The sequence below is a fragment of the Babylonia areolata genome, chromosome 7 (genome assembly GCF_041734735.1).
Source record: "Babylonia areolata isolate BAREFJ2019XMU chromosome 7, ASM4173473v1, whole genome shotgun sequence".
Taxonomy (NCBI): domain Eukaryota; kingdom Metazoa; phylum Mollusca; class Gastropoda; order Neogastropoda; family Buccinidae; genus Babylonia; species Babylonia areolata.
The window spans coordinates 24,861,413-24,881,308 of NC_134882.1; the positions used below are offsets into that span (position 1 = coordinate 24,861,413).

The following is a 19,896-nucleotide window of genomic DNA, read 5'->3' on the forward strand; positions in this document are numbered from 1 at the left end:
AGCTAGTGGTCAGTGTTTTGGCTCAATTCCAAAATTGCCAGTCACTGACAGTGGTTTCATACCCTCCCTCTCTCTCCTACACCCCCTTCCCTCAACACTGGTAGGAGACTCAAGAGAGAGGGGAGGGGTACCTCAGCAAATCATAAAAGTGAAGTCTGCAGGAGGGTGGCGGGGGCTTGGGGAGTGAATTTTTTCTCTCTGAAATCAACTGCTCTTCCGCTGAAAATAGCGGATCTGCTGAGAGATCCCCAGCATGGACTCGTTTGTGTGTGTGTGTGTGTGTGTGTGTGTGTTCAGGGGAGAAAGAGAGAGAGAGAGAGACAGCAAGCAAGCGTGAGTGCGCACACACATGTGTATGTGTGGTTTCAATTCAACTGTGTGCAAACAAGAGAGAGAGGGAGGCAGACAGAAAGAGAGGGGAGATGGTAGGAGGAAAGAATACAAGTTGTATTTGTGCATGTGTATGCACTGCTTTCAAATTCAATAGATCTCTCTCTTCGCGTGTGTGTGTGTGTGTTTTCAATACAACTCTGTGTGTATATATGCAAGAAAGAAAGAGAGAGAGAGACAGAAAGAGGGAGAGAGGGGCAAAGAGACAGAGAGTGGGGGGAAGGTGGGAGGAAAAAGTGCAATTTGTATGTGTGCATATATGTGCATTGCTTTAAATACAATTCTGTGTGTGTGTGTGTGTGTGTGTGTGTGTGTATGTGTGTGTTTTCAATCTCTGTGTGTGTGTGCGCTTGAAAGAGTGTGTGTGTGTGAGTGTGTGCACGCATGTGCATATTATTAAGTTCTGTGTGATTGTGTGAGCGTTCATATTATGTGTGCACATGTGCAAGTGTGAAGGAGAGAGAGATAAAATAAAAAACACAGTATGTGTATATGTGAATGCATTCATGTGTTTTTTTTTTCAAAGAGAGTGTGTGTGTATGTGTGTGTGTGTGTGTGCGCGTGTGCGCACGCACATTTACTTCAGCTCTGTGTCTGTGCGTGCGTGTGTAACTTTGGTAATCTGGCCGGCTATATGTCTCAAATCTAAATACACTGACTCTTGTCATGAACTGTCTGTATCTGTGCGTGCGCGCAAGTTTGTGTGTGTGTGTGTGCGCGCACGCGCTCACGTCTGTGCATGTGTGTGTGTGTGTGTGTGTGTGTGATCGACCACACATGATGTCTGTGCATGTGCGCGCGTGCATGCTTTTCACAGTGATATCAATGCATGCTATGTAGTGATCGCCTTTTGTCATCGGCATTTTGACAACTTCAATCAACCGTTAGGAAACTTTCGGACTTCGATTTTGGTGCTTTGACAAGTCACTGGATCGCCTCTCAAGGGGTCAACAAACGACACTTTCGAAAGAGCATTCCATTTTCATTTTTGACAGATCATCGGTAAATGATATAGAACAGCCCATCGGCTTTTCCTTTCTTTTTTCTTCTAGAAAACAAACGTTCCGTTTTTAATGCAAATGTGAAAACAGATTTCCGTGCCTAGACTGAAGAGTTGTACCCATACAATCTGACACCAATCGCACTTGGCCTTGCCCGTGGTGTCAATTTTGTGAATGGCGTCGCCTACCCATAAAGCTATTTTTTTATTCTTCACTTCTGTTTTCTCGATCTCATCTTGCAAAACCCAGTTCCACATATTATTCACTCCTTTATCGATCTCTGCTGCAAAAATCCTCTAATCCTTTGTGAGTTTTCTCATTTTGTCAATGACTGAAGACGATCGACGAAATCAGGTATCTTTGCAAGTTGTGAAGCCCGCGAGCAAGTTTTGTAATCCCGACCAAATACGGATAAGCTGAATGATGACGGAGGAGCAACGGAACACTTAATTTTAATTGGTTCGCTTATCCAAACATGGGATATTTTAGCAAACGCTGTGGGTCTGTCTTGTCGATCGGTCGGATAATGTTTGTGCAACCTTAGTGGGTCAGAAAAAAACCTCTCCCCCCCACCTCCACCCCTCCAATTTTCTCAACGGATTTACGCGAATCTCAAATATGGCCTCTGGAGCCAATTTTCGGTCAGAAATCCGAATCTCATGCCTGCTTCAGAATAGTCGTTCGGATTGCGCTACTACGATCAACAGTCATCGAACTCATCTTGCAACTTTGAAACTTCAAAACTTTGGCAAAACTTTACCAAATCAGTAGTATATTCCATTGAACTAGCTCAATCAGGAAGATCATGCAGAACGCCAATAAATATCAGTGAAATCAAGACTAACTCAATGACAGTATCGATTTCGGAGGTCCAGCGTTTGATTCATGATTTTGGAGGTCCAGTGATCAATTCACATTCAAGTGATCAACTTCACTCTCATTGTCGGCAAAACTCGGTCAGTTGATATCTAGGTCACTCAGTTCAATCGATTTTTACAAGATTCTCATGCAAAAATCATTAAAATGGTTAAAAGTCATCTTCAGAATCGGCGTTCAGATTACACTAAAGCTCTCAGCAATCATCAAACTCGTCTTGCAACTTTAAAATTCACAACTTTGTCAAAATTCAAGCAAATCAGACTCTGAAAAATGCAAACGTATGGCAGGAAGTGCCGAAAACGAGGCTCTGAATCTTGCGAGAGTCTCGTTTATGTAAACAACAATGGATGCGTCCATGTTTAGACAACGGTACCGGGCGGGTTCGGGTGTTACACTGCAAGCTGACATTGGGTGAGTTAGGTGTATAATGGTTAAGAAAATTAGACATATAGTGTGTGGGGTGGTGCCACCATGGTGGTGAGGGTGTGGGGATATATGTGTGTGTGAGTGAGTGTGTGTGTGTGTGCACATATGCGCATGCATGCACACACATACACACAGAGACACATAAATGGTGAAAAACCCATGAAAACCAAGACAACTGCTATTGTGATTGTACCAACGTCCAAATTAGCAGACATTGAATGCAGCACCTTTGAAAAAACAGCAACATACATTTCATGCCTGTGATGGAGATGATTCTTTGGTAGTCCAGCTGTAGATATGAGATCTAAATAGTGCATACAAACAGCAGCCATGAGGTGTATAGCTGCATCATCAGCTAATTCCAGACACCAATTGCAACACTGTTTTTATCATTCCAGGCACCAATTGGAACAATGTATCTGCTGTGTTGCAATTGCTACATTGATTGTCATGAAACATGACTAGCATGAGGTTGTATGTATGCTTGCGCATACTTGGGCAGGTGTGGATGTATCTGTGTGTGAAAGCGCTGCGTGTGTGTGTGTGCATGCGTGTGTGTGCATATGTGTGTGTGTGTGCGCACGCGTGCGCGCGTGCGTGCGTGCATGCGTAAGCACACAAACTCGTGTCTGCTAGTATGTATGACAGTGTGTGAGTGATGCTAAAGTGTGCGTGTCTGTGCGTTTGTGTAGAACTGTGAGTGTGTGTGGTGTCTCCAATATCACTGTATGTGTGTGCGTGCACACACACGCGGGTTTATCAGTCTGTATGTAAGCATGCACGGATGTATCTGTGATCTGTGAAAGCACTGTGTGTGCATGCATGTGTGTGCATGCATCCGTGCATGTGTAAGCACTTTGGAATTGTAACTTCACTAGTATGCGGATTTGGATTTTGAAAAGTCACACTGTTTGAGTGACGTGTCGGATACGAAACTCAAAAGCAGAACTGATTGTAGTGACACGCTCGTTAGCAGACGACAACGAAGCATACCCTCGGTCAGCTTTGCAAGTTGTTTGACAAGATGGCGTCGCGTCGAAGTGTTCGACACGGCAGGAGAGGTCAAACGCAACACAGCGTTGAAGCTACTTTGGAAATGATCCAAACTGAAGGCTCCGATGTTAAAGGAGATAATGTTGATTCGTCGGACAGTGATTTTGAACCATATCCCCATGAACTAGAAATAGATTCGGCCGCTGAAGAGGGTGTTTACAGTGGAGAGGAAAGCGAGTCCTGACCATGTGCCAGCTGACCAACATTGACAACGAAATCACTGAGGAAACGGACGACTTTGCTGGTGTTTTTACCAGTGATTGGACTGAAAATGGTGAGTGTGTATGTATTTTATATATATATATATATATATATATATATATATGTGTGTGTGTGTGTGTGTGTGTGTGAAAGAAAACAATGTCACATGCTCAGGTGTACAACTCCTCTGTGTGTGTGTGTGTGTGTGTGTTTGTGTGTGATTGCATGCATATATTTACTTATTTTCTGTTTTACAATAACATGGAGTTTACTTGTAGAACATGGTGCTATAAAAATGACAGTAATAGTACTAATACTGATGATACTGTCATTATTGTTTGTAATATTGTAAAAAAAAATCTAAGGTGGTTTTCTTTACATGTAAAAGACTTGCCACATTATGCTTCCATTCACATAAATATTTAGAATAAACAAGGGAATAAGCAAACAAATAATTTAAACAACAATAAGAAGAAAGAGTCAGACCTGCATGATCATTTGTGTGTGTGTATGGTTACAGGTCATGTTGCTGTGCTGAAGTGGCAGGACAAAAAGCCAGTTCATGTGCTGCCGACAGTCATTCTGCCAACTACCATGGTCAGTGTGACAACACGACACCGTCCTGAAAGACAGAAGCCAGCTGCAGTGCAAGACTACATCACCAACATGGCTGGAGTGGATATGAGTGACCAGCTACTGCAAGTGCAAGGTCTGTGAAGACCTGTTCAAGTGCCACAACACAGTGAGACGCCAAACTGCCAACTGGTGTCCAAAATGTGGAGTTCCACTGTGTGTGAAGCTGTGCCCAGGACTCAACATCACCTGCCATGAGATTTTTCACTCCAGACAAGACTATTGTCAGTGATAATACATCAGGTTTTTGTGTACAGTGAACTCCTTTTTTTATGTAGAGACAATATTTTTGTGTGTATGTGTGAATTTCAACTTTTTCCACCATCCGTTCATACTTCATTGCATGTACTAGGTCTTCAGTTCCTCAAATAGTGTTAGGATGTGATGTGGAACATTTGTAAGCTGTTCAAGGACACTTGGTATACCTTTCTGATGGGTGGAAAAATGCTACAAAATACACAAAACAAGGCAAGGCAAGGCCTTCAAGACTCACTTGTGATACACTTAAAAAAAAAAAAATCTAATCGTTAAAATGTGTTCTGTATTTGTTATTATAAAGCTTAGGGTTAAAAAAAAAAAGAAAAAAAAAGTCCTAACCAGATTCGAACCCCGCATGTTCGGGTGAGAAGAAACTGTCTTACCCAATACACTATAGTGGCTCCTTAACTGACGTTCTAAAATTTAATATTTGAACACTTTTTTAAAAGGCGATAAATCAATTGCGGTATTCGCAGTGAGAACGCTGTTTAAATCATATTATTCTGGTGTATCTTGGGCATTCAAAAAATCTTTAAGGGCAATAAAAAATTCTTTTTAAGTCCGCGGTAAAGGAGACGTGGCTATCGCAGCAATCACACTGCAACATTTAGCCGTTTTCTCTGGATCTAGATAGATGTACAAGTTTAGTCACACCTGCCGGGAATGTAGTACGACACGGTCGATTCAATTTCTCTTTTATGTTCATTCTAGTTTTATAGTTTTAAAGCTGATATGAAAATTTAGTATTCTGTTAAACTAATAACATGTAGAGACAAGTACAAGTACTTCTAAACATCACATAAAGTGAAAAGGACTTCATTTTGAGAAAAGTCAAGACTGGAAATTTTTTCGTTTCATCGTGATCAATTCAAGGGTATTAACTCACATGGTTTACAATTTTTAACTGTGAATTCCAACTGATTCTGTGGATATTTTTATGGCAGTTTGGGGCATAATCCAGTAAGTGATGAGGCGTTCACAAATCCTTTTCTGAATAAATATTTAACGGTCTTCTTCTCCAACTTTCCATCACATGTTACATGTTATCGTGTATTGTCCATTGAATATAGGATTGAACGGGCAGGTCAACAACTTGAAACAAAAAGGAGGAGTTTGTATTATACTCCATGTTTGGTGTTTACATATACTTACCATGTCAAACTGATGCAAACTAGGCCTATGGTTTGCTCTGTTTGGCCAAATTTCACGCGGCTAACAGTGAAAAGACGCCCCTCTTAGTCTGGCCCGCTCTTAGCCAATCAAACGCCTCTAACAGCTATAAGCGCTGAATCATTCCGTGGCCATGAATGAAAATGCCCCATGAGAACCACGGCGGAGACGCGGGGACGGACGGGCGGGCATTCGAGTTTGACATGGTAAGTATATGTAAACACCAAACATGGAGTATAATACAAACTCCTCCTTTTGGTGTCATATACTGTACCATGTCAAACTGATGCAGAATTTAAAGCAAATGGAGGAGGGCAACGCCTACTGGTTCGTATGGGGAGCCCTTGAAACTGAGACGGCAGTGTTAGCCGCGACAAAGGAAATCCCCTTGGAACCGTCAGCCCTGGTCATACGGAAATCCCGGAGGTAGAAGTTGATGAAGGGATTCTCCAACCGCCAGAAGGCTGCCTCCAAGACATGCTGCAGTGGTACCGAGTGCTGGAAAGCAGCCGAAGTAGCTATGGCCCGCACTTCGTGTGTTCTGGGATTAAGACAACTGAGATCCTTGTGTGCATGAGAGTAGGCTCTACGAATGACTTGGGAAACCCAGCGGGAAATGGTGCCTGCAGCGATATCTTTCTTGTAATTCTCATTGAGGGAGATGAGAAGGCGCCTCTGAGAAGAACGCCTATGGCGAGACCTATTGCAATAGTATTTGAGGCACCGAACGGGGCAGAGATGCCTATCTTCATCATCTTGTGCCAGAATATCCGACAAAGGTCTGACCCTCAGAGAGGGGGAAGGGACTTCGGGGTCTTGGTTCTTAGCCAGAAACTCTGGAAGGAAACGAAGAGTGATAGAACCATCTCTCTGGAATGCTAGATCTTGTGGCATACCACTAAGACCATGAATCTCACTTCTACGACGGCCCGTGGCCAGCAACAGAAGGAAAGTGGTCTTGAGAGTGAGCAGGTCAAAAGGAATAGTCCCCAATGGCTCAAAGGGCTGTTTTCGAATGAAATCCAGCACCAGGAACAAGTCCCAGAGGGGCACTCTTCTGGGATTCCTAGCTTCCTTCAGAGAGGCGCCCCTAGCCACTTCTCTGAGCAGGAAATCAGCTTCAAAAGCGGGACCACCTAGCTGTTTGATAGTGGTACAAATGGCAGACCTGTACCCTCTCACAGAACTAGCAGACAGGTTGAGAACCGAGGAGCAGTGAGCCAAAAAGTTGGCCAGCTGCATGCTCGTAGGGTTAGTAGGGGGAATGTTCTGAGCTGTACACCAACTCAGCCATTTCTTCCATCGAAAGTCATACAAAGTCTCTGTTCCCTCCCTCCTGGCTTTGGAGACTATGGAGAGGAGGTCGGAGGAGGCACCCCCCTTTGTCAGCGCGGCGGACACAGAGGCTGACCGAGGGGTGGAAGACTTCAATGGTGATGCTGACAGATCCGCCCGCACAGCAGCCACGCGTGCAGGTGGAGCATTTGAGGGTTGGAGTGAGGAATGCCCGAACGAGGCTGCCTCAGCAGATGAGGTTTGGTTTCCAGTTCCAGTGGTGGAACATGTGTCAGGGACTGAAGGACCGGAAACCAGGGCTGGGCTGGCCATTTCGGCGCAATGAGGATCATCTGCGGGCGTTCCAACCTGGCTTTCCGTATCACCTTGGACAGGATTGGAAAGGAAGGAAACGTGTAGGCAATCAGACTGCTCCAGTCTAGAGAGAGAGCGTCCACTGCCCATGCTTCTGGGTCGGCGACTGGAGAGACGTAAGTGGGAAGTCTCTTGCTGAACCTTGTCGCAAAGAGGTCCACCATCGGCCGGAACCACTGTTCCCACACTCCTTGCAGGGTGTCCTTGTCCAGGGTCCACTCTGTGTGTATGACACTCTTGGACCTGCTGAGAGCATCTGCCAAAATGTTGTCTTTCCCTGCTATGTGTCTCGCTGAAAGTGCAATGCCCTTGCTGTGGCACCAACGGAGGAGAGCCTCGGTCCGCAGAGAGAGGTCTGCCGAGTGCGCTCCGCCCCCTTTGTTCACGTAACAAGCGACTGTTGTATTGTCCGTGAACAAGCGAATGGTCTTGCCTTTGGCCTCCGCTATGAAGTGCTGGAGAGCCCTGCGAACTGCCTCCAGTTCCAGAACATTGATGTGGCATAGGCGCTCCTCCGGGGACCAAGTCCCTGCTGCATGGAGTGAGTCCATGTGGGCTCCCCAGCCCATGGAGGAGGCGTCTGTGAATAGTGCCACCTGAAGAGTAGGTGGGGCTATGGGCACCCCCTGTGTCAGAAGAGGGGTGGTTAACCACTCTGATGTCACCTCGAGGAACCACTCACCCAGACATATCCGGGTATCCCATGGCTGAGTGCTCTGGGACCACCGTAGCCTGAGTGCCCTCTGAAGAGGGCGCTTGAGAACCCTGCCCAGAGGGATGAGAGGTGCCATGGACTCCATCATGCCCAGGAGGGAAGAAAGTGTCCGCGCCGTTGCTTGGGAGGAATGGCGCAAGTGGTTGAGGAGGCCTGCCAGACGGTCCCACCGATCTGGCGTCGGAGAGACTATCATGGACCGCGTGTCGAATCTCATCCCTAAGAAGTCGAAGGACTGGCTCGGGGACAGATCGCATTTCTCCTGGTTCGTGATGAAGCCCAGTTGGGAGCACAGGTCTAGAAGTCTGGCTGTATGACTCTGGCACAGAGCCTGTGACTGGGCCAGAATAAGCCAGTCGTCCAGGTACACACAGAGCCGAATGGACTCCGACCGGACGATTGACACCAATTCCCGCACCACCTTGGTAAACAGGAAAGGGGCAAGGGACAGACCAAATGGGAGGGCAGAGAACTGGAACACTCTGTCCCTCCACACGAACCTCAGGTACCGGCGGGATGCCGGGTGGATGAGGATATGGAAATAAGCATCTTTCAGATCGATGGACGTCGCCCAATCTCCCCGTTGCATGGTTTCCCGAATCTGTGCCTGTGTGTCCATCTTGAATTTCATCTTGGGGAGGAATCTGTTGAGGGGGGACAAGTCCAGGACTGGTCTCCACCCTCCGGAGACTTTTGGAATCACGAACAACCGGCCGTAAAAACCGGGGCCCGGGTCCGAGAGTTGAGATATCGCCCCTATGAGGAGTAGGTGCGATATCTCTTTCTCTAAGACGCTCTCCTGCTCCATCGAGCTGGGCACATAAGGAGGAGGAGTGGATCTTAGAGGGGGGCGGTCCCCCACCCAAAGGAGCATGTACCCCGACTCTAGCACCGACACAATCCAGTCGTTGAGTCCCAGAGCACGCCACTGATGCGCGTGCCGGGACAAGTTTCCTACTTGGAGGGGCTGAACGACTGGCGGTGCTGAATCGGGGCCCAGTCATTGGGGGTGCTGCCTTCTGGCCTTGGGCATGGCCGGACGGCTTGGACGGCCATGAGGTGGTTTGTTCCTCTGCCGCTGATTCTGAGCACGCCGCTTTGGCTTAGGAGGCGAGGTATATGGAGGAGCCCTGGTGGCGGGTCTCTTCAAAGGCATAGAACCCTGGCGCCCCTGGGAGGATTGGGCTAAATATGAGGCCACCTCCCGGTTTGTCTCTGCCCTGTGGCTGACAAAATGCGGCGCATACTGGCCGAAGAGGGAGTGCTGCTGTGCTGGGATGGACCGCAGAGCAGCCCTCTCCTCTACTGGAATGTTAGAGAGGCAGAGAACAGCATCCCGCCGCGCTAGCACCGTATTGAAGTGAAGGCTGGTAGCTGCGTCTGCAGCTGCCGTGAGACCAGACGCTACTCGATTGCCAAAAGTGTTTAACCTCGGGTCTGAGAAGAGGCCAGGCAGGCCAGAGGAAGGAGACTCCGTGTCCTGCTGAACTGGACGTCGTTCCCACAGCTCATTGGCTCTGTGGAGGAACGCGTCAAAGAAGGTATAAGCCGTGGACACCTCGAGGAGGCAGCGGCGGGCCAGTTTGTCCCACTCTGCAAATGTCTTAAAGGGAAGAGTAGCTGAGGTGGGGAAGGTGGTGCGCTGTGAGACCAACATCCTGTCCTGCGCGGAGGGCTCTGCTTCCCTGTAGGCAGGGTGGTCCTGTGTGTACCAGGACCACACTCCTCCCTTGGAGGGATCTTTAAGGAACTTGCCTGGGGCAAAAGCGCCCGGGGCAGAGAGTGACTCCCTGCCTGGAGGAGGGATGGAAGCAGCACCCCTGACGGTGCGGGCTGGCTTATTAAGCCACTCCTGAGCCGCCTTGTGGTTCTGGAGTTAGAGTCACCTGACCGTAGGGGGGTTAAGGGTGACAAAGTTGCCTGAGGGACTGATTCAGCATGTGTGACCCTATTGGGGAGGGTCAGTTCGAGCTCGGCAAAGTCCGAGTTTGGTTCAGGCTGGTCCCTAGGGAGGCGTGGGCTCCATCTGTCGCACTGGGATGGGGGCGAAGAGTGCTCATCTGCTTGTTCGTCCTCATCCGAAGACAGGGGCTGTCCTTCTTGTTCACAGTCCATCCCCTGCTGGGTGCCATCTCAAGTGGATGTACCCACGGGGGCGTCCTGTGGGCTGTGGTCAGCCCAGCGGGATGAGCTGGGGCGATCCCGAGCAGGGACCCTGGTCCCCTCTGTTATGTCCTTGACACCTGAAGAGGGTGGGGAGTGTGTGGACCGTAGGTCCAACCATGCTTGGGATGGTGGGTGCCACACCTTCTCAGAGAGAGCGTCCCTGGACGCCAGAGGGACCCACGAGTGCTGTGAGGGGACGAACACCCACTCATCTCCTTTTAGGACCGAGGGCTGGGTAGGTGGGAACAGCAGGCTCCCACGGGCTGAGCGGGGTCCCTCAGCTGCCGTCGGTCCTGAAAAGGAAGCCGTAGTGACCGTGGCGGTCACCTGCGTGCTGACAGAGGACCGATTCGAGGCTGTAGTGTTAACACTGGTCGAGGAGCTCGACCTGCCCAACGAAGAGTCAATCCCTCTTGTCGGGGCTGTGTGTGTCACTCTGTGGTCTGTGCTGGGTTGGGTCCGGTGGGGAGCGGACCAGGGGTTAGTCCCTGGTCCTCCCGGGAACCCAGCATGCACCATAGGTGCACCCCAGTACGGGTAGAATGGGGGATACCACCCGTGGGCACCAGCCATCCCGTGACCCCAGCCCCAAGGGTCACTGGTGCCTTGACCTCGTTGAAGGGAAAAACCTGGCCAAGTCGGAGGGAGGTCAGGTCCGACTTGGGTGTCAGACAGGCCGAAAGGCCGGCGGTCTGACTGCCCGGAACCGCCTGACACGCGCGGGACTCCCCCAGCAGGGGAGACCGGCCGGATAGCGGGGAGACCTGCAGAGCAGGTTGCCACGCGCCCAGAATCCCCTCCCGTGGGGAGACTGGGGTGGCTTGGCCCGGGGTGGGCTAAGTGGAGGTCCCCCCCCGGAACCAACTGTTTTTCTCCCCCAGGAGGAGGTGGGGGAGGGGGGTCGACCGAGAAGGGAGGAGGGGAAACAGCACTGGGGCCCCTGAGGGCCGTCTCCGTGTGGGGACCCGGGTAACGGCGGGGGGCGGCCTCCCCTTGGGAGTCCGCACCCAGCCGCGAGTTCCCACCACCAAGAGAGGACGTGCTACTCCCCCTTCCACCCACCTCGCGCTGGGACACTTCGGGAGGTGACGCTCGAATCCCTTTCCCCCCGGTCCCCTTCATGACCGTTTTATCGGGACGAGCGTCCCCTCCGCGATCAGCGTCTGCAGACGCATCGCCGCGGTCCCTATCGGGAGAAATCATGAGCTCCGGGCCTGGGAGAGTCTCTTGGCGAGTATCTCTGCCAGCATCATGATCCCTGCCTTCGTAGGATGGCAAACGAGGCATGGTACCGCGCGTAAGCACCCAGCGAACAATACGATCCCCAACAGAGAAAGGAAAGACAGGATCGACTCAGAGGTAGAAAAATACGAAGAAATCGAGGGGGCCGAGTCGAAACGAGTACACAGAATGTAAGCACAATACACATGCAAGCCGCATACAACAAAATAAGGCCAAATGAAAACGCTTAATAGCCAAAAAAAGCGTTAGACGAGACAGAGCGAAAACCTGACAAGATGGCGTGGAGAGCCTTGGCCAAAGGAATGATTCAGCGCTTATAGCTGTTAGAGGCGTTTGATTGGCTAAGAGCGGGCCAGACTAAGAGGGGCGTCTTTTCACTGTTAGCCGCGCGAAATTTGGCCAAACAGAGCAAACCATAGGCCTAGTTTGCATCAGTTTGACATGGTACAGTATATGACACCAAATGGCGTTGTTTGCATTCGCGAAGAATATGAGCACGCGCTTTGAATGTGTATAAATATGTGTACACAACTGATTTTTGCCCATGACCTTCAGGGCTCAGCCAATAGATCTGTAAAGTCCACTCGTCGTATTGATTTTAGTATTTTCCGAAAAAGACCACTTGGGCGAATGAACATAGTGAAAGCCATGTACAATGAGAGTAAAACACACAAGCTTTTTATGTATTGAATATAATTTCAAAATGTAATGTTTAAGATGAGAAAGATCAGTTTAAAGCAAATTAAGTCCACTAGCATTATCAAATACTTGGGTGCCATTGTGTCAGACGAGGGTTCGAAACCAGAGGTCCTGTCCAGAATCGCGCAGACTACTGCCGCACTGAGTCGACTGAAGACTATATGGAAGGACAAAAAGATCTCCCTCTCGTCCAAAATCAGACTAATGCGCTCCCTCATCTTCTCAATATTTCTATACGCTTGCGAATCCTGGACCCTCACTGCAGAACTCCAGAGAAGAATCCAGGCCCTGGAAATGAGATGCTTCCGCAAGATCCTGAACATTACATACAAAGACCACATCACAAATGAGGAAGTGAAAAGAAGAGTCCAAAACGCCATTGGCCCATTCAAAGACCTGCTAACCACAGTGAAGGAACGCAAGCTCCGCTGGTATGGACACGTCACACGATCAGATGGCCTAGCCAAGACCATCCTGCAGGGTACCGTACAAGGAAGGAGGAAGTGAGGCAGACAGAGAAAGCAGTGGGAGGACAACATCAAAGAGTGGACGGGCCTGCCATTTGCCACAACTCAAAGGGCCGCTGAGGACCGAGGCAGGTGGCGCGAGCTGACCAGGCAGTCATCCATGGTGCCCCAACGACCCACCCACGGGTCAAGGGATAGATGAGATGAGATGAGCATTATTAATTACAGAGTAATTTCCCTTTTTTACTATCTGCACCAAAACATTTGCAAAATAAATAAAACTTCCATGCTTAGCAAAAGAAGTTCCTGTTTGAACAAAAAATGATAATAATGACTACTCTTGTTGTTGGGTTAGAATATCAGATCAAAGTGCCAAATTTAGAGAATACAAAAAAATATAAATATAACAGTAAATGCAGTTTGCATATAATTTGGCTTCTTTTTCTTTTTTTTTTGTGCCCATCCAAGAGGTGCAATATTGTTTTAAGCAAAATGACTGGAAAGAACTGAATTTTTCCTATTTCTATGCCTAATTTGGTGTCAACTGACAAAGTATTTGCAGAGAAAATGTCAATGTTAAAGTTTACCACACACACAAACACAGACAACCGAACACCGGGTTAAAACATACTCACTTTGTTTACACAAGTGAGTCAAAAATGGATACTGTGATCAACAAAAAGATAGTGAGTAAATAATTTAATTTTTTGCACAAATATGGAACAGCATTCACTGAATACACATACTAAATTTCAATTGTTTGGGTGTTTACTTGATTTTTTTGAGAATTTTTTTCCCATCCTGTACAAACCCTGGGTTTTCTGGGATTCGCAAGGCCAAAAACTCTTGGCATGGTGTGAGTTTGCCTCACATTTTCAAATGATTTCATTTTGTTTAGAGTAAAAAAAAAAGTATTGTTACTGATAAATTCTTGGATTTTATAATTTTACTAGCCAAATTTCATGTTTATAAGTGGAGATAGATTGTAATGTGATGAAGGGCAGAAAAATGCTTTTTTTGACTCAGAATGGCTTCCTTACAAACCTTTGTTTCAATATTTTCCAATTTCAGAATATTACTGACAAAAGTATTCATGAAAGAAGAATCTTTGTCATTTGTATCTATGGTATCACTATTTACATGAACAGGCTGTCATCTTGATTTTTTGTCAAGTCACATTTTCTTCTTGTTGTTTTTGTGTACGTGTCTTAAATGCACTTTTCTCTCGTTCATGTGTGTGGTGCCTTGCTTTCTTTCTTTTTAACTTTTTTTCCTCTGTGTGCGCATGTGTGTGTGTGTGTGTATAAATTGTTGCTTTATTTTGGCATACTGCCACTTAAGGTTTGGTGATGTATTTTGATGAATAATGTTTTATATTCATGAACATTGATTTATGTGATAAAAAAAAGGGGGGGGGGGGTTGTTATTCAGGGGGGAAAAAAGCAGGTACAAATTTGGGACAAAAACGATAATTTTTACATAAAAACATGCACACACGTATATACACTCATACACATGTCTACATGTACGAACCTTTGTGCATATTTCCAGGTCTGGTTCACTGGCAAGTAAGAGCCTCACAATTTCATTGTATCCCTTTTCAACCGCCCAGTACAGTGCTGTTTTATCCTCCTTATAAGACAAAAACAGAACATGCACCAATGTTACTGCTCACACTCTGAAGGTAAAATTCTATCATTACACACTTTTTTCACTTATTCTTATGAATTTCCCTATCCTTTCTCAACTTTATACCTGCAATCATAATACACACAGTTCATCTTGATCCTTATTCATTAGAACTTTCATGAATGTATACATGTGGAATTATACATGGATGCATATACTTTTTATCATACCCATGCTCACACACATACACACACCCACACCTACATAAACATGGACACACACACAAAGATATACACACCTACCAGCATCTAAACTAATAAATAAATGTCACTGGATCACCAGAACTTCATTTCTAATTTTTCAAGCTATCACAGCATCTCAGCGCTGGGTTGCACAGCAAATCTCCAACTAGATGAAATAGTACTTACTGCACCCTGGACATCCACATCCACGTACTTGTCCAGCAATGCCTTGACCACCTCTACCTGTCCTCCCTTCACAGCGTGGATCAGTATTGAATCCCCGCCCTGTCATGACATACACCAAGCAAAATTGTCATGACGTGAATAACACTGCCAGTCTTGATGAAGTTCATTTACCGGCATCACAACTGCTGGAAATACTCCTGCCACTAATTCATTCCCTTTCCCATCACACAGCTGAAAAAAAAAATCATGACCAATATTGCCACTGCTCAATCAATCAATCATGATATGTATGTTATCAGTAGTAACACAAAAACAATTTCACTGGCACTTCCATGGCTTCTTAATACTATTACTATTGCTGCTGCTACTGTTTGCTGCCATTGCTTTGAATAACAACCTGCTTTTAGTGCTATTGTAAAGCGCATAGAGGTTCAAGAATATGGGCTATCGCAAGATGTCTAAATTATCTTTTTTACCTAAACTCCTTATATACAATCCAAAAACAACAGTCTGTCAACAAACATAAAAAGCAAAACTGACAATAGTGGTTTTGCTGGTAATATGGTCCAATTTTCTTTTACTGCTGTTAGCATTACTACTTCTTATTTATGATTACTTGAGTTCACAATATTTCTGATAATGCAGATCTGACAAACAGAAAGTCCAACTAGTTTGAAATGGGTGATCGGTTCTCAGGTTAAAAAAAAAATCATAAGGCAAACAATCATACAACTGGAACTGGCTTCGAGCCCAACAAACTGCATAGGACAATACAATACAAAAAGAATAACCAACATTTCACATGAAAGCAGTTATTTTCCTTGTTTTGGTCTCAAGAGTTTGAATTCATGCTTGGCAACTTAACTCACTCTGAACGAAGGGTCCTGATCAAGGCCCTACTGTTTACAACCATTTCAGACGACAGGCCCCGATTATGGCTTTTGATAGATTTTTGGAGTTGCACCTAATTTACATAATGACATTATTAGCTAACAATATCTGAACTGACCTATCCACTCTCCACAGCGACCAGTAAATGCAGAGTGTGTTGCTGTGCTCGCAAGCTGGAGAATTATTTTCATTGTGACTGGTTCACGTGAACAGCGTGTGTCAACAATGGCATCTGACCCAGTTTCTTCTCAGTCAAAAGGCAGACAACAGAATTAGATGAAGGGGTGCTATTATGGCTATACAATGTTCTGAATCTAATCTGTTTCAAACTCAGTGTGCTTTCCTGGATTCGTTTATGAGTCATCAGTGTGTGCACATTTTGAACAAAAAATATTGATACTTTCATCATCTCACTGTTAGATAGCATAAGAAAGATAACTCGTTATGTTACTTATCAGTTTGGAAGTTTTCAGTGCATGAATCCTAACATTTGTTTTTTGGCAATTTCATTTCTTACCCATACAAATCGGTTGTCCATGGGGAAAGTCAGGGGAGCTATAACTGGCAGTACTAAGTGAGTTAAGCCAAGTCCGAGTCTAAATGCAGACTAAAAGGGCTGAAAATTAGTCTAGCAATTTAGCTGGACTACACTTTGTACACACAGACATTTGGTGCATTTGCTTTCTTGAACATTTTGAGACAGAACACACCCACTCACAGTGTATAATGATGATTAAGTTCTGCTAAACATTTTGATTTATTCTACAGTTGATTCTGAATTTTGAATATTCAATAAGTGAACTTGGGTATGCGCAAGACAGACTAGGTACTTTGCCCCCTGTATTTATTACAAGTGCTGCTGACATCAGGATAGTTTGCCACTGGTGCTTTTCAGAACAATACAGTACCTTGGCTGGCGTTTGTCAGCATTTGGGAAATGTCTACATGTACACAGGGTTGCTTAATCAGGAAAACCCATTTCTTAAACAAGAACAAAGGCGTTGTTGTCAGACCTTCCCGCCTGGCACATGAATACAGACTTTCCTGTAGCAAAAGTAGTGACATTCAAAGTTGATTTTTTGTTGTTGTTTTTTTTTTTGTTTTTGCTTTGCACCTGATGTTAGCAAGTCAGTCCTCATGAATTGGACCCCAGAAACATACATGCAATCTTCTGCACAAAAATGCAAAGATACATGCATAACATATTATACATGTACAGATACACACACACAACCAACCCTGTCTGGCACATTGACATATGCCCCTTTGCTCAGCAAATCTTTCACAATTTCCACATGGCCTTCCCGTGCAGCAATGGCAAGAGATGTCTGCCCATCCTGAGAAAAGACAAGTAAAAATTCAATACCCAAATAAAGGAACACAATAATCTTTCATCCTAACATTTATGTTAAAATAGTTTATGTTCCATAATTTTTTTCTGTTCCAAAAAAGCACTTTTAAGAATTCACTGAAGCAATCCTGTTAAAATGCAGGCAAGGACGAAGGAGCATGAGAAGCCAGAAATGTTCTGATTTGGGATACTCACAGTGATCTTACTGAACAACTGGACTTTCCTCTGCCATTTCCCTGTATTCATAAAGGAGAGGGTTGGGAATGGAACCAAAAGTGCAGAATAACAATAAAGAATGACTTACCATACACAAAAAACAAAACCAAAAACAAACAACAAATAATACAATGCAGTAAAATGTGAACAGACATGAAAGAATACAGTGCACAGTAATTCAATGAAAGAAGACATGCTGTAACTTTACACAACTGTCCACAATACCCTGTGACGGCATAAACCAAAGTTCTAGTTATAGCATTATTCCACCAGTTGCAATAGCTAAAACTTACTCACTCAGGATGGCAGTTTCCTCACTTTCTTTTCCCAACAAACGATCCATTTGTAAGGGTTATGGAAAATTGTGGAGTGATGGCCTAGAGGTAACACGTCCACCTAGAATATGAGCGCGCTGGTTCGAATCACGGATCAGCCGCCGATATTTTCTCCCCCTCCACTAGACCTTGAGTGGTGGTCTGGACGCTAGTCATTCGGATGAGATGATAAACCGAGGTCCCATGTGCAGCATGCACTTCGCACATGTAAAAGAACCCACTGCAATAAAAGGGTTGTTCCTGGCAAAATTCTGTAGAAAAATTGACTTCGATAGGAAAAACAAGTAAAACTGCATGCAGGAAAAAATACGAAAAAAAAAAGGGTGGTGCTGTAGTGTAGCGACACACTCTCCCTGGGGAGAGCAGCCTGAATTTCACACAGAGAAATCTGTTGTGATAAAAAGAAATACAAATACAAATACAAATTCACAAAAAATGCAAAACATGATATCAGTTTCAGGACTGATCACTGACAAGCTGGGTTAATACACATGAAAATACAGGAAATCTAACTTCAACGCAACAGCTTTGTGGACCATGTGGAAAATCCTCAAAACTTCGCATTCTACAACAAATTTATATAGTTTATGAAACAGTAAGCAAGAAAAGGGTCTGTAAGAGCACCAATTAGCTTACAAACATGTTGATACTTTTCAAGATGTGACAAAAAAAAACAATTTAACTGTAAGTCATATTATCTACAGATGTGAAAAATCTTCAATGAGGATGTGGCACTTTAGCTGACATTTGCAGACCAGCTGAGCCAGTTCAGACAGACAGAAACTTATGTTTTCATGCCAGTCACACATAAGAACTGTTGAAACATCCTCATTCATTCCAATCACAGCATGCTTTCCCCTGTCTTCTCCAGTCATGTCACGGATGTCATAAGACAACATTCCCCCATCCTCACCCCTTACTGCCACTCACTAACTTCTGATGTGTAGTCAGTGTCTGATACAGCTGATCGCTTTTGATCACTTGAAACACGGTCTTCATCTTCACCCACCTCTTCAATATCTGAACCTTCCATTTCTATTAATTCCAAGTGCTTCAGCAATGGTAAATTGCAAACACTGTTGTCTGTTTTTGTTTCAATATTCTGAAAATTCACTTAAGACACCATTGTTGACATGATGCAGCAAAACAGTCCTTGTCTATCAAAAGGATCACCATTTGTCCTTGGACTTGCTGATGATACTATAGTTAGCTTCTGTAGTCACCAAATCATGCAAGCGCCAGATAAAACATTTCCAATCAGAGAAAACGCAATAGCATTCCTTCATCTAAAACTGTTCCTTACTTCAGCAACACAGTGTTCGTTTGCCCAGAGAATTAATATATCAAGCATTATTCTCTCAGCTGCTGCCGCTATAACATAATGCACATAATGTTTGATTCTCCTCCTGAAAATATAAAACAAATGATAAACCCAAAACCTTGCAATAAACCACTAACAAGTTCTTGCATTGTATTTTCTTCTTACCTTGTCTGTGGCATTGACATTTGGATCATGCTGAAGTAAAGACTGAACAACATCTGAGTGACCTCCTTTGGTGCCCACCAACAATGGAGTCCATGAATTCTGCCCACAGTGAACATCAATATCAGTTATTCTCTAAGCATAATGTGTTTCAAGTGATGGACTGATGACCTGAGGGTTCATAAATTTGTGTTCACCCATTTCCTAAGTCAGGTTTTATGTGCATAATTTTGTATTTTGACATTTTGGCAGCACACATGGTTTTCAAAGGTGATAAGTAATTGACCAGAGTTTTCCTCTCATTTGTTTTCCAAAAAATATTTGAAGACTACACTAGAACATATCTATGCAATTCACAAATGAATTCTTTCTTTTGTTCCTAATAATAAAATTGTTTTAAACAATACTACCTCATAATCATTAACTTTTTCATGTTGCATCTTTTATTTCACATATTAACAAGAGAGGCAAGGCCTTCAAGACTCACTTGTGATACACTAAAAAAAAAAAAAAAAAATCTAATCATTAAAATGTGATCTGTATTTGTTATTATAAAGCTTCGCATAAAAAAAAAGAAAAGAAAAAAAAAAGGTCCTAACCAGATTCGAACCCT

At 45.0% G+C, this 19,896-nt stretch overlaps 1 protein-coding gene across 1 annotated transcript in view; it reads right to left on the reverse strand.

Moving 5' to 3' along the window:
- The window catches only part of LOC143283808 (kinase D-interacting substrate of 220 kDa B-like), a 175,216-nt gene that overhangs the window by 127,022 nt on the left and 28,298 nt on the right, over positions 1-19,896 (reverse strand). Inside the window, exons 8-11 of the mRNA XM_076590179.1 lie at positions 19,287-19,385; positions 17,137-17,235; positions 15,008-15,106; positions 14,484-14,582 (exon numbers count right to left, since the gene is read on the reverse strand). Coding sequence (XP_076446294.1) covers positions 14,484-14,582; positions 15,008-15,106; positions 17,137-17,235; positions 19,287-19,385 — 396 coding nt within the window. The remainder of the gene's footprint in view (positions 1-14,483; positions 14,583-15,007; positions 15,107-17,136; positions 17,236-19,286; positions 19,386-19,896) is intronic.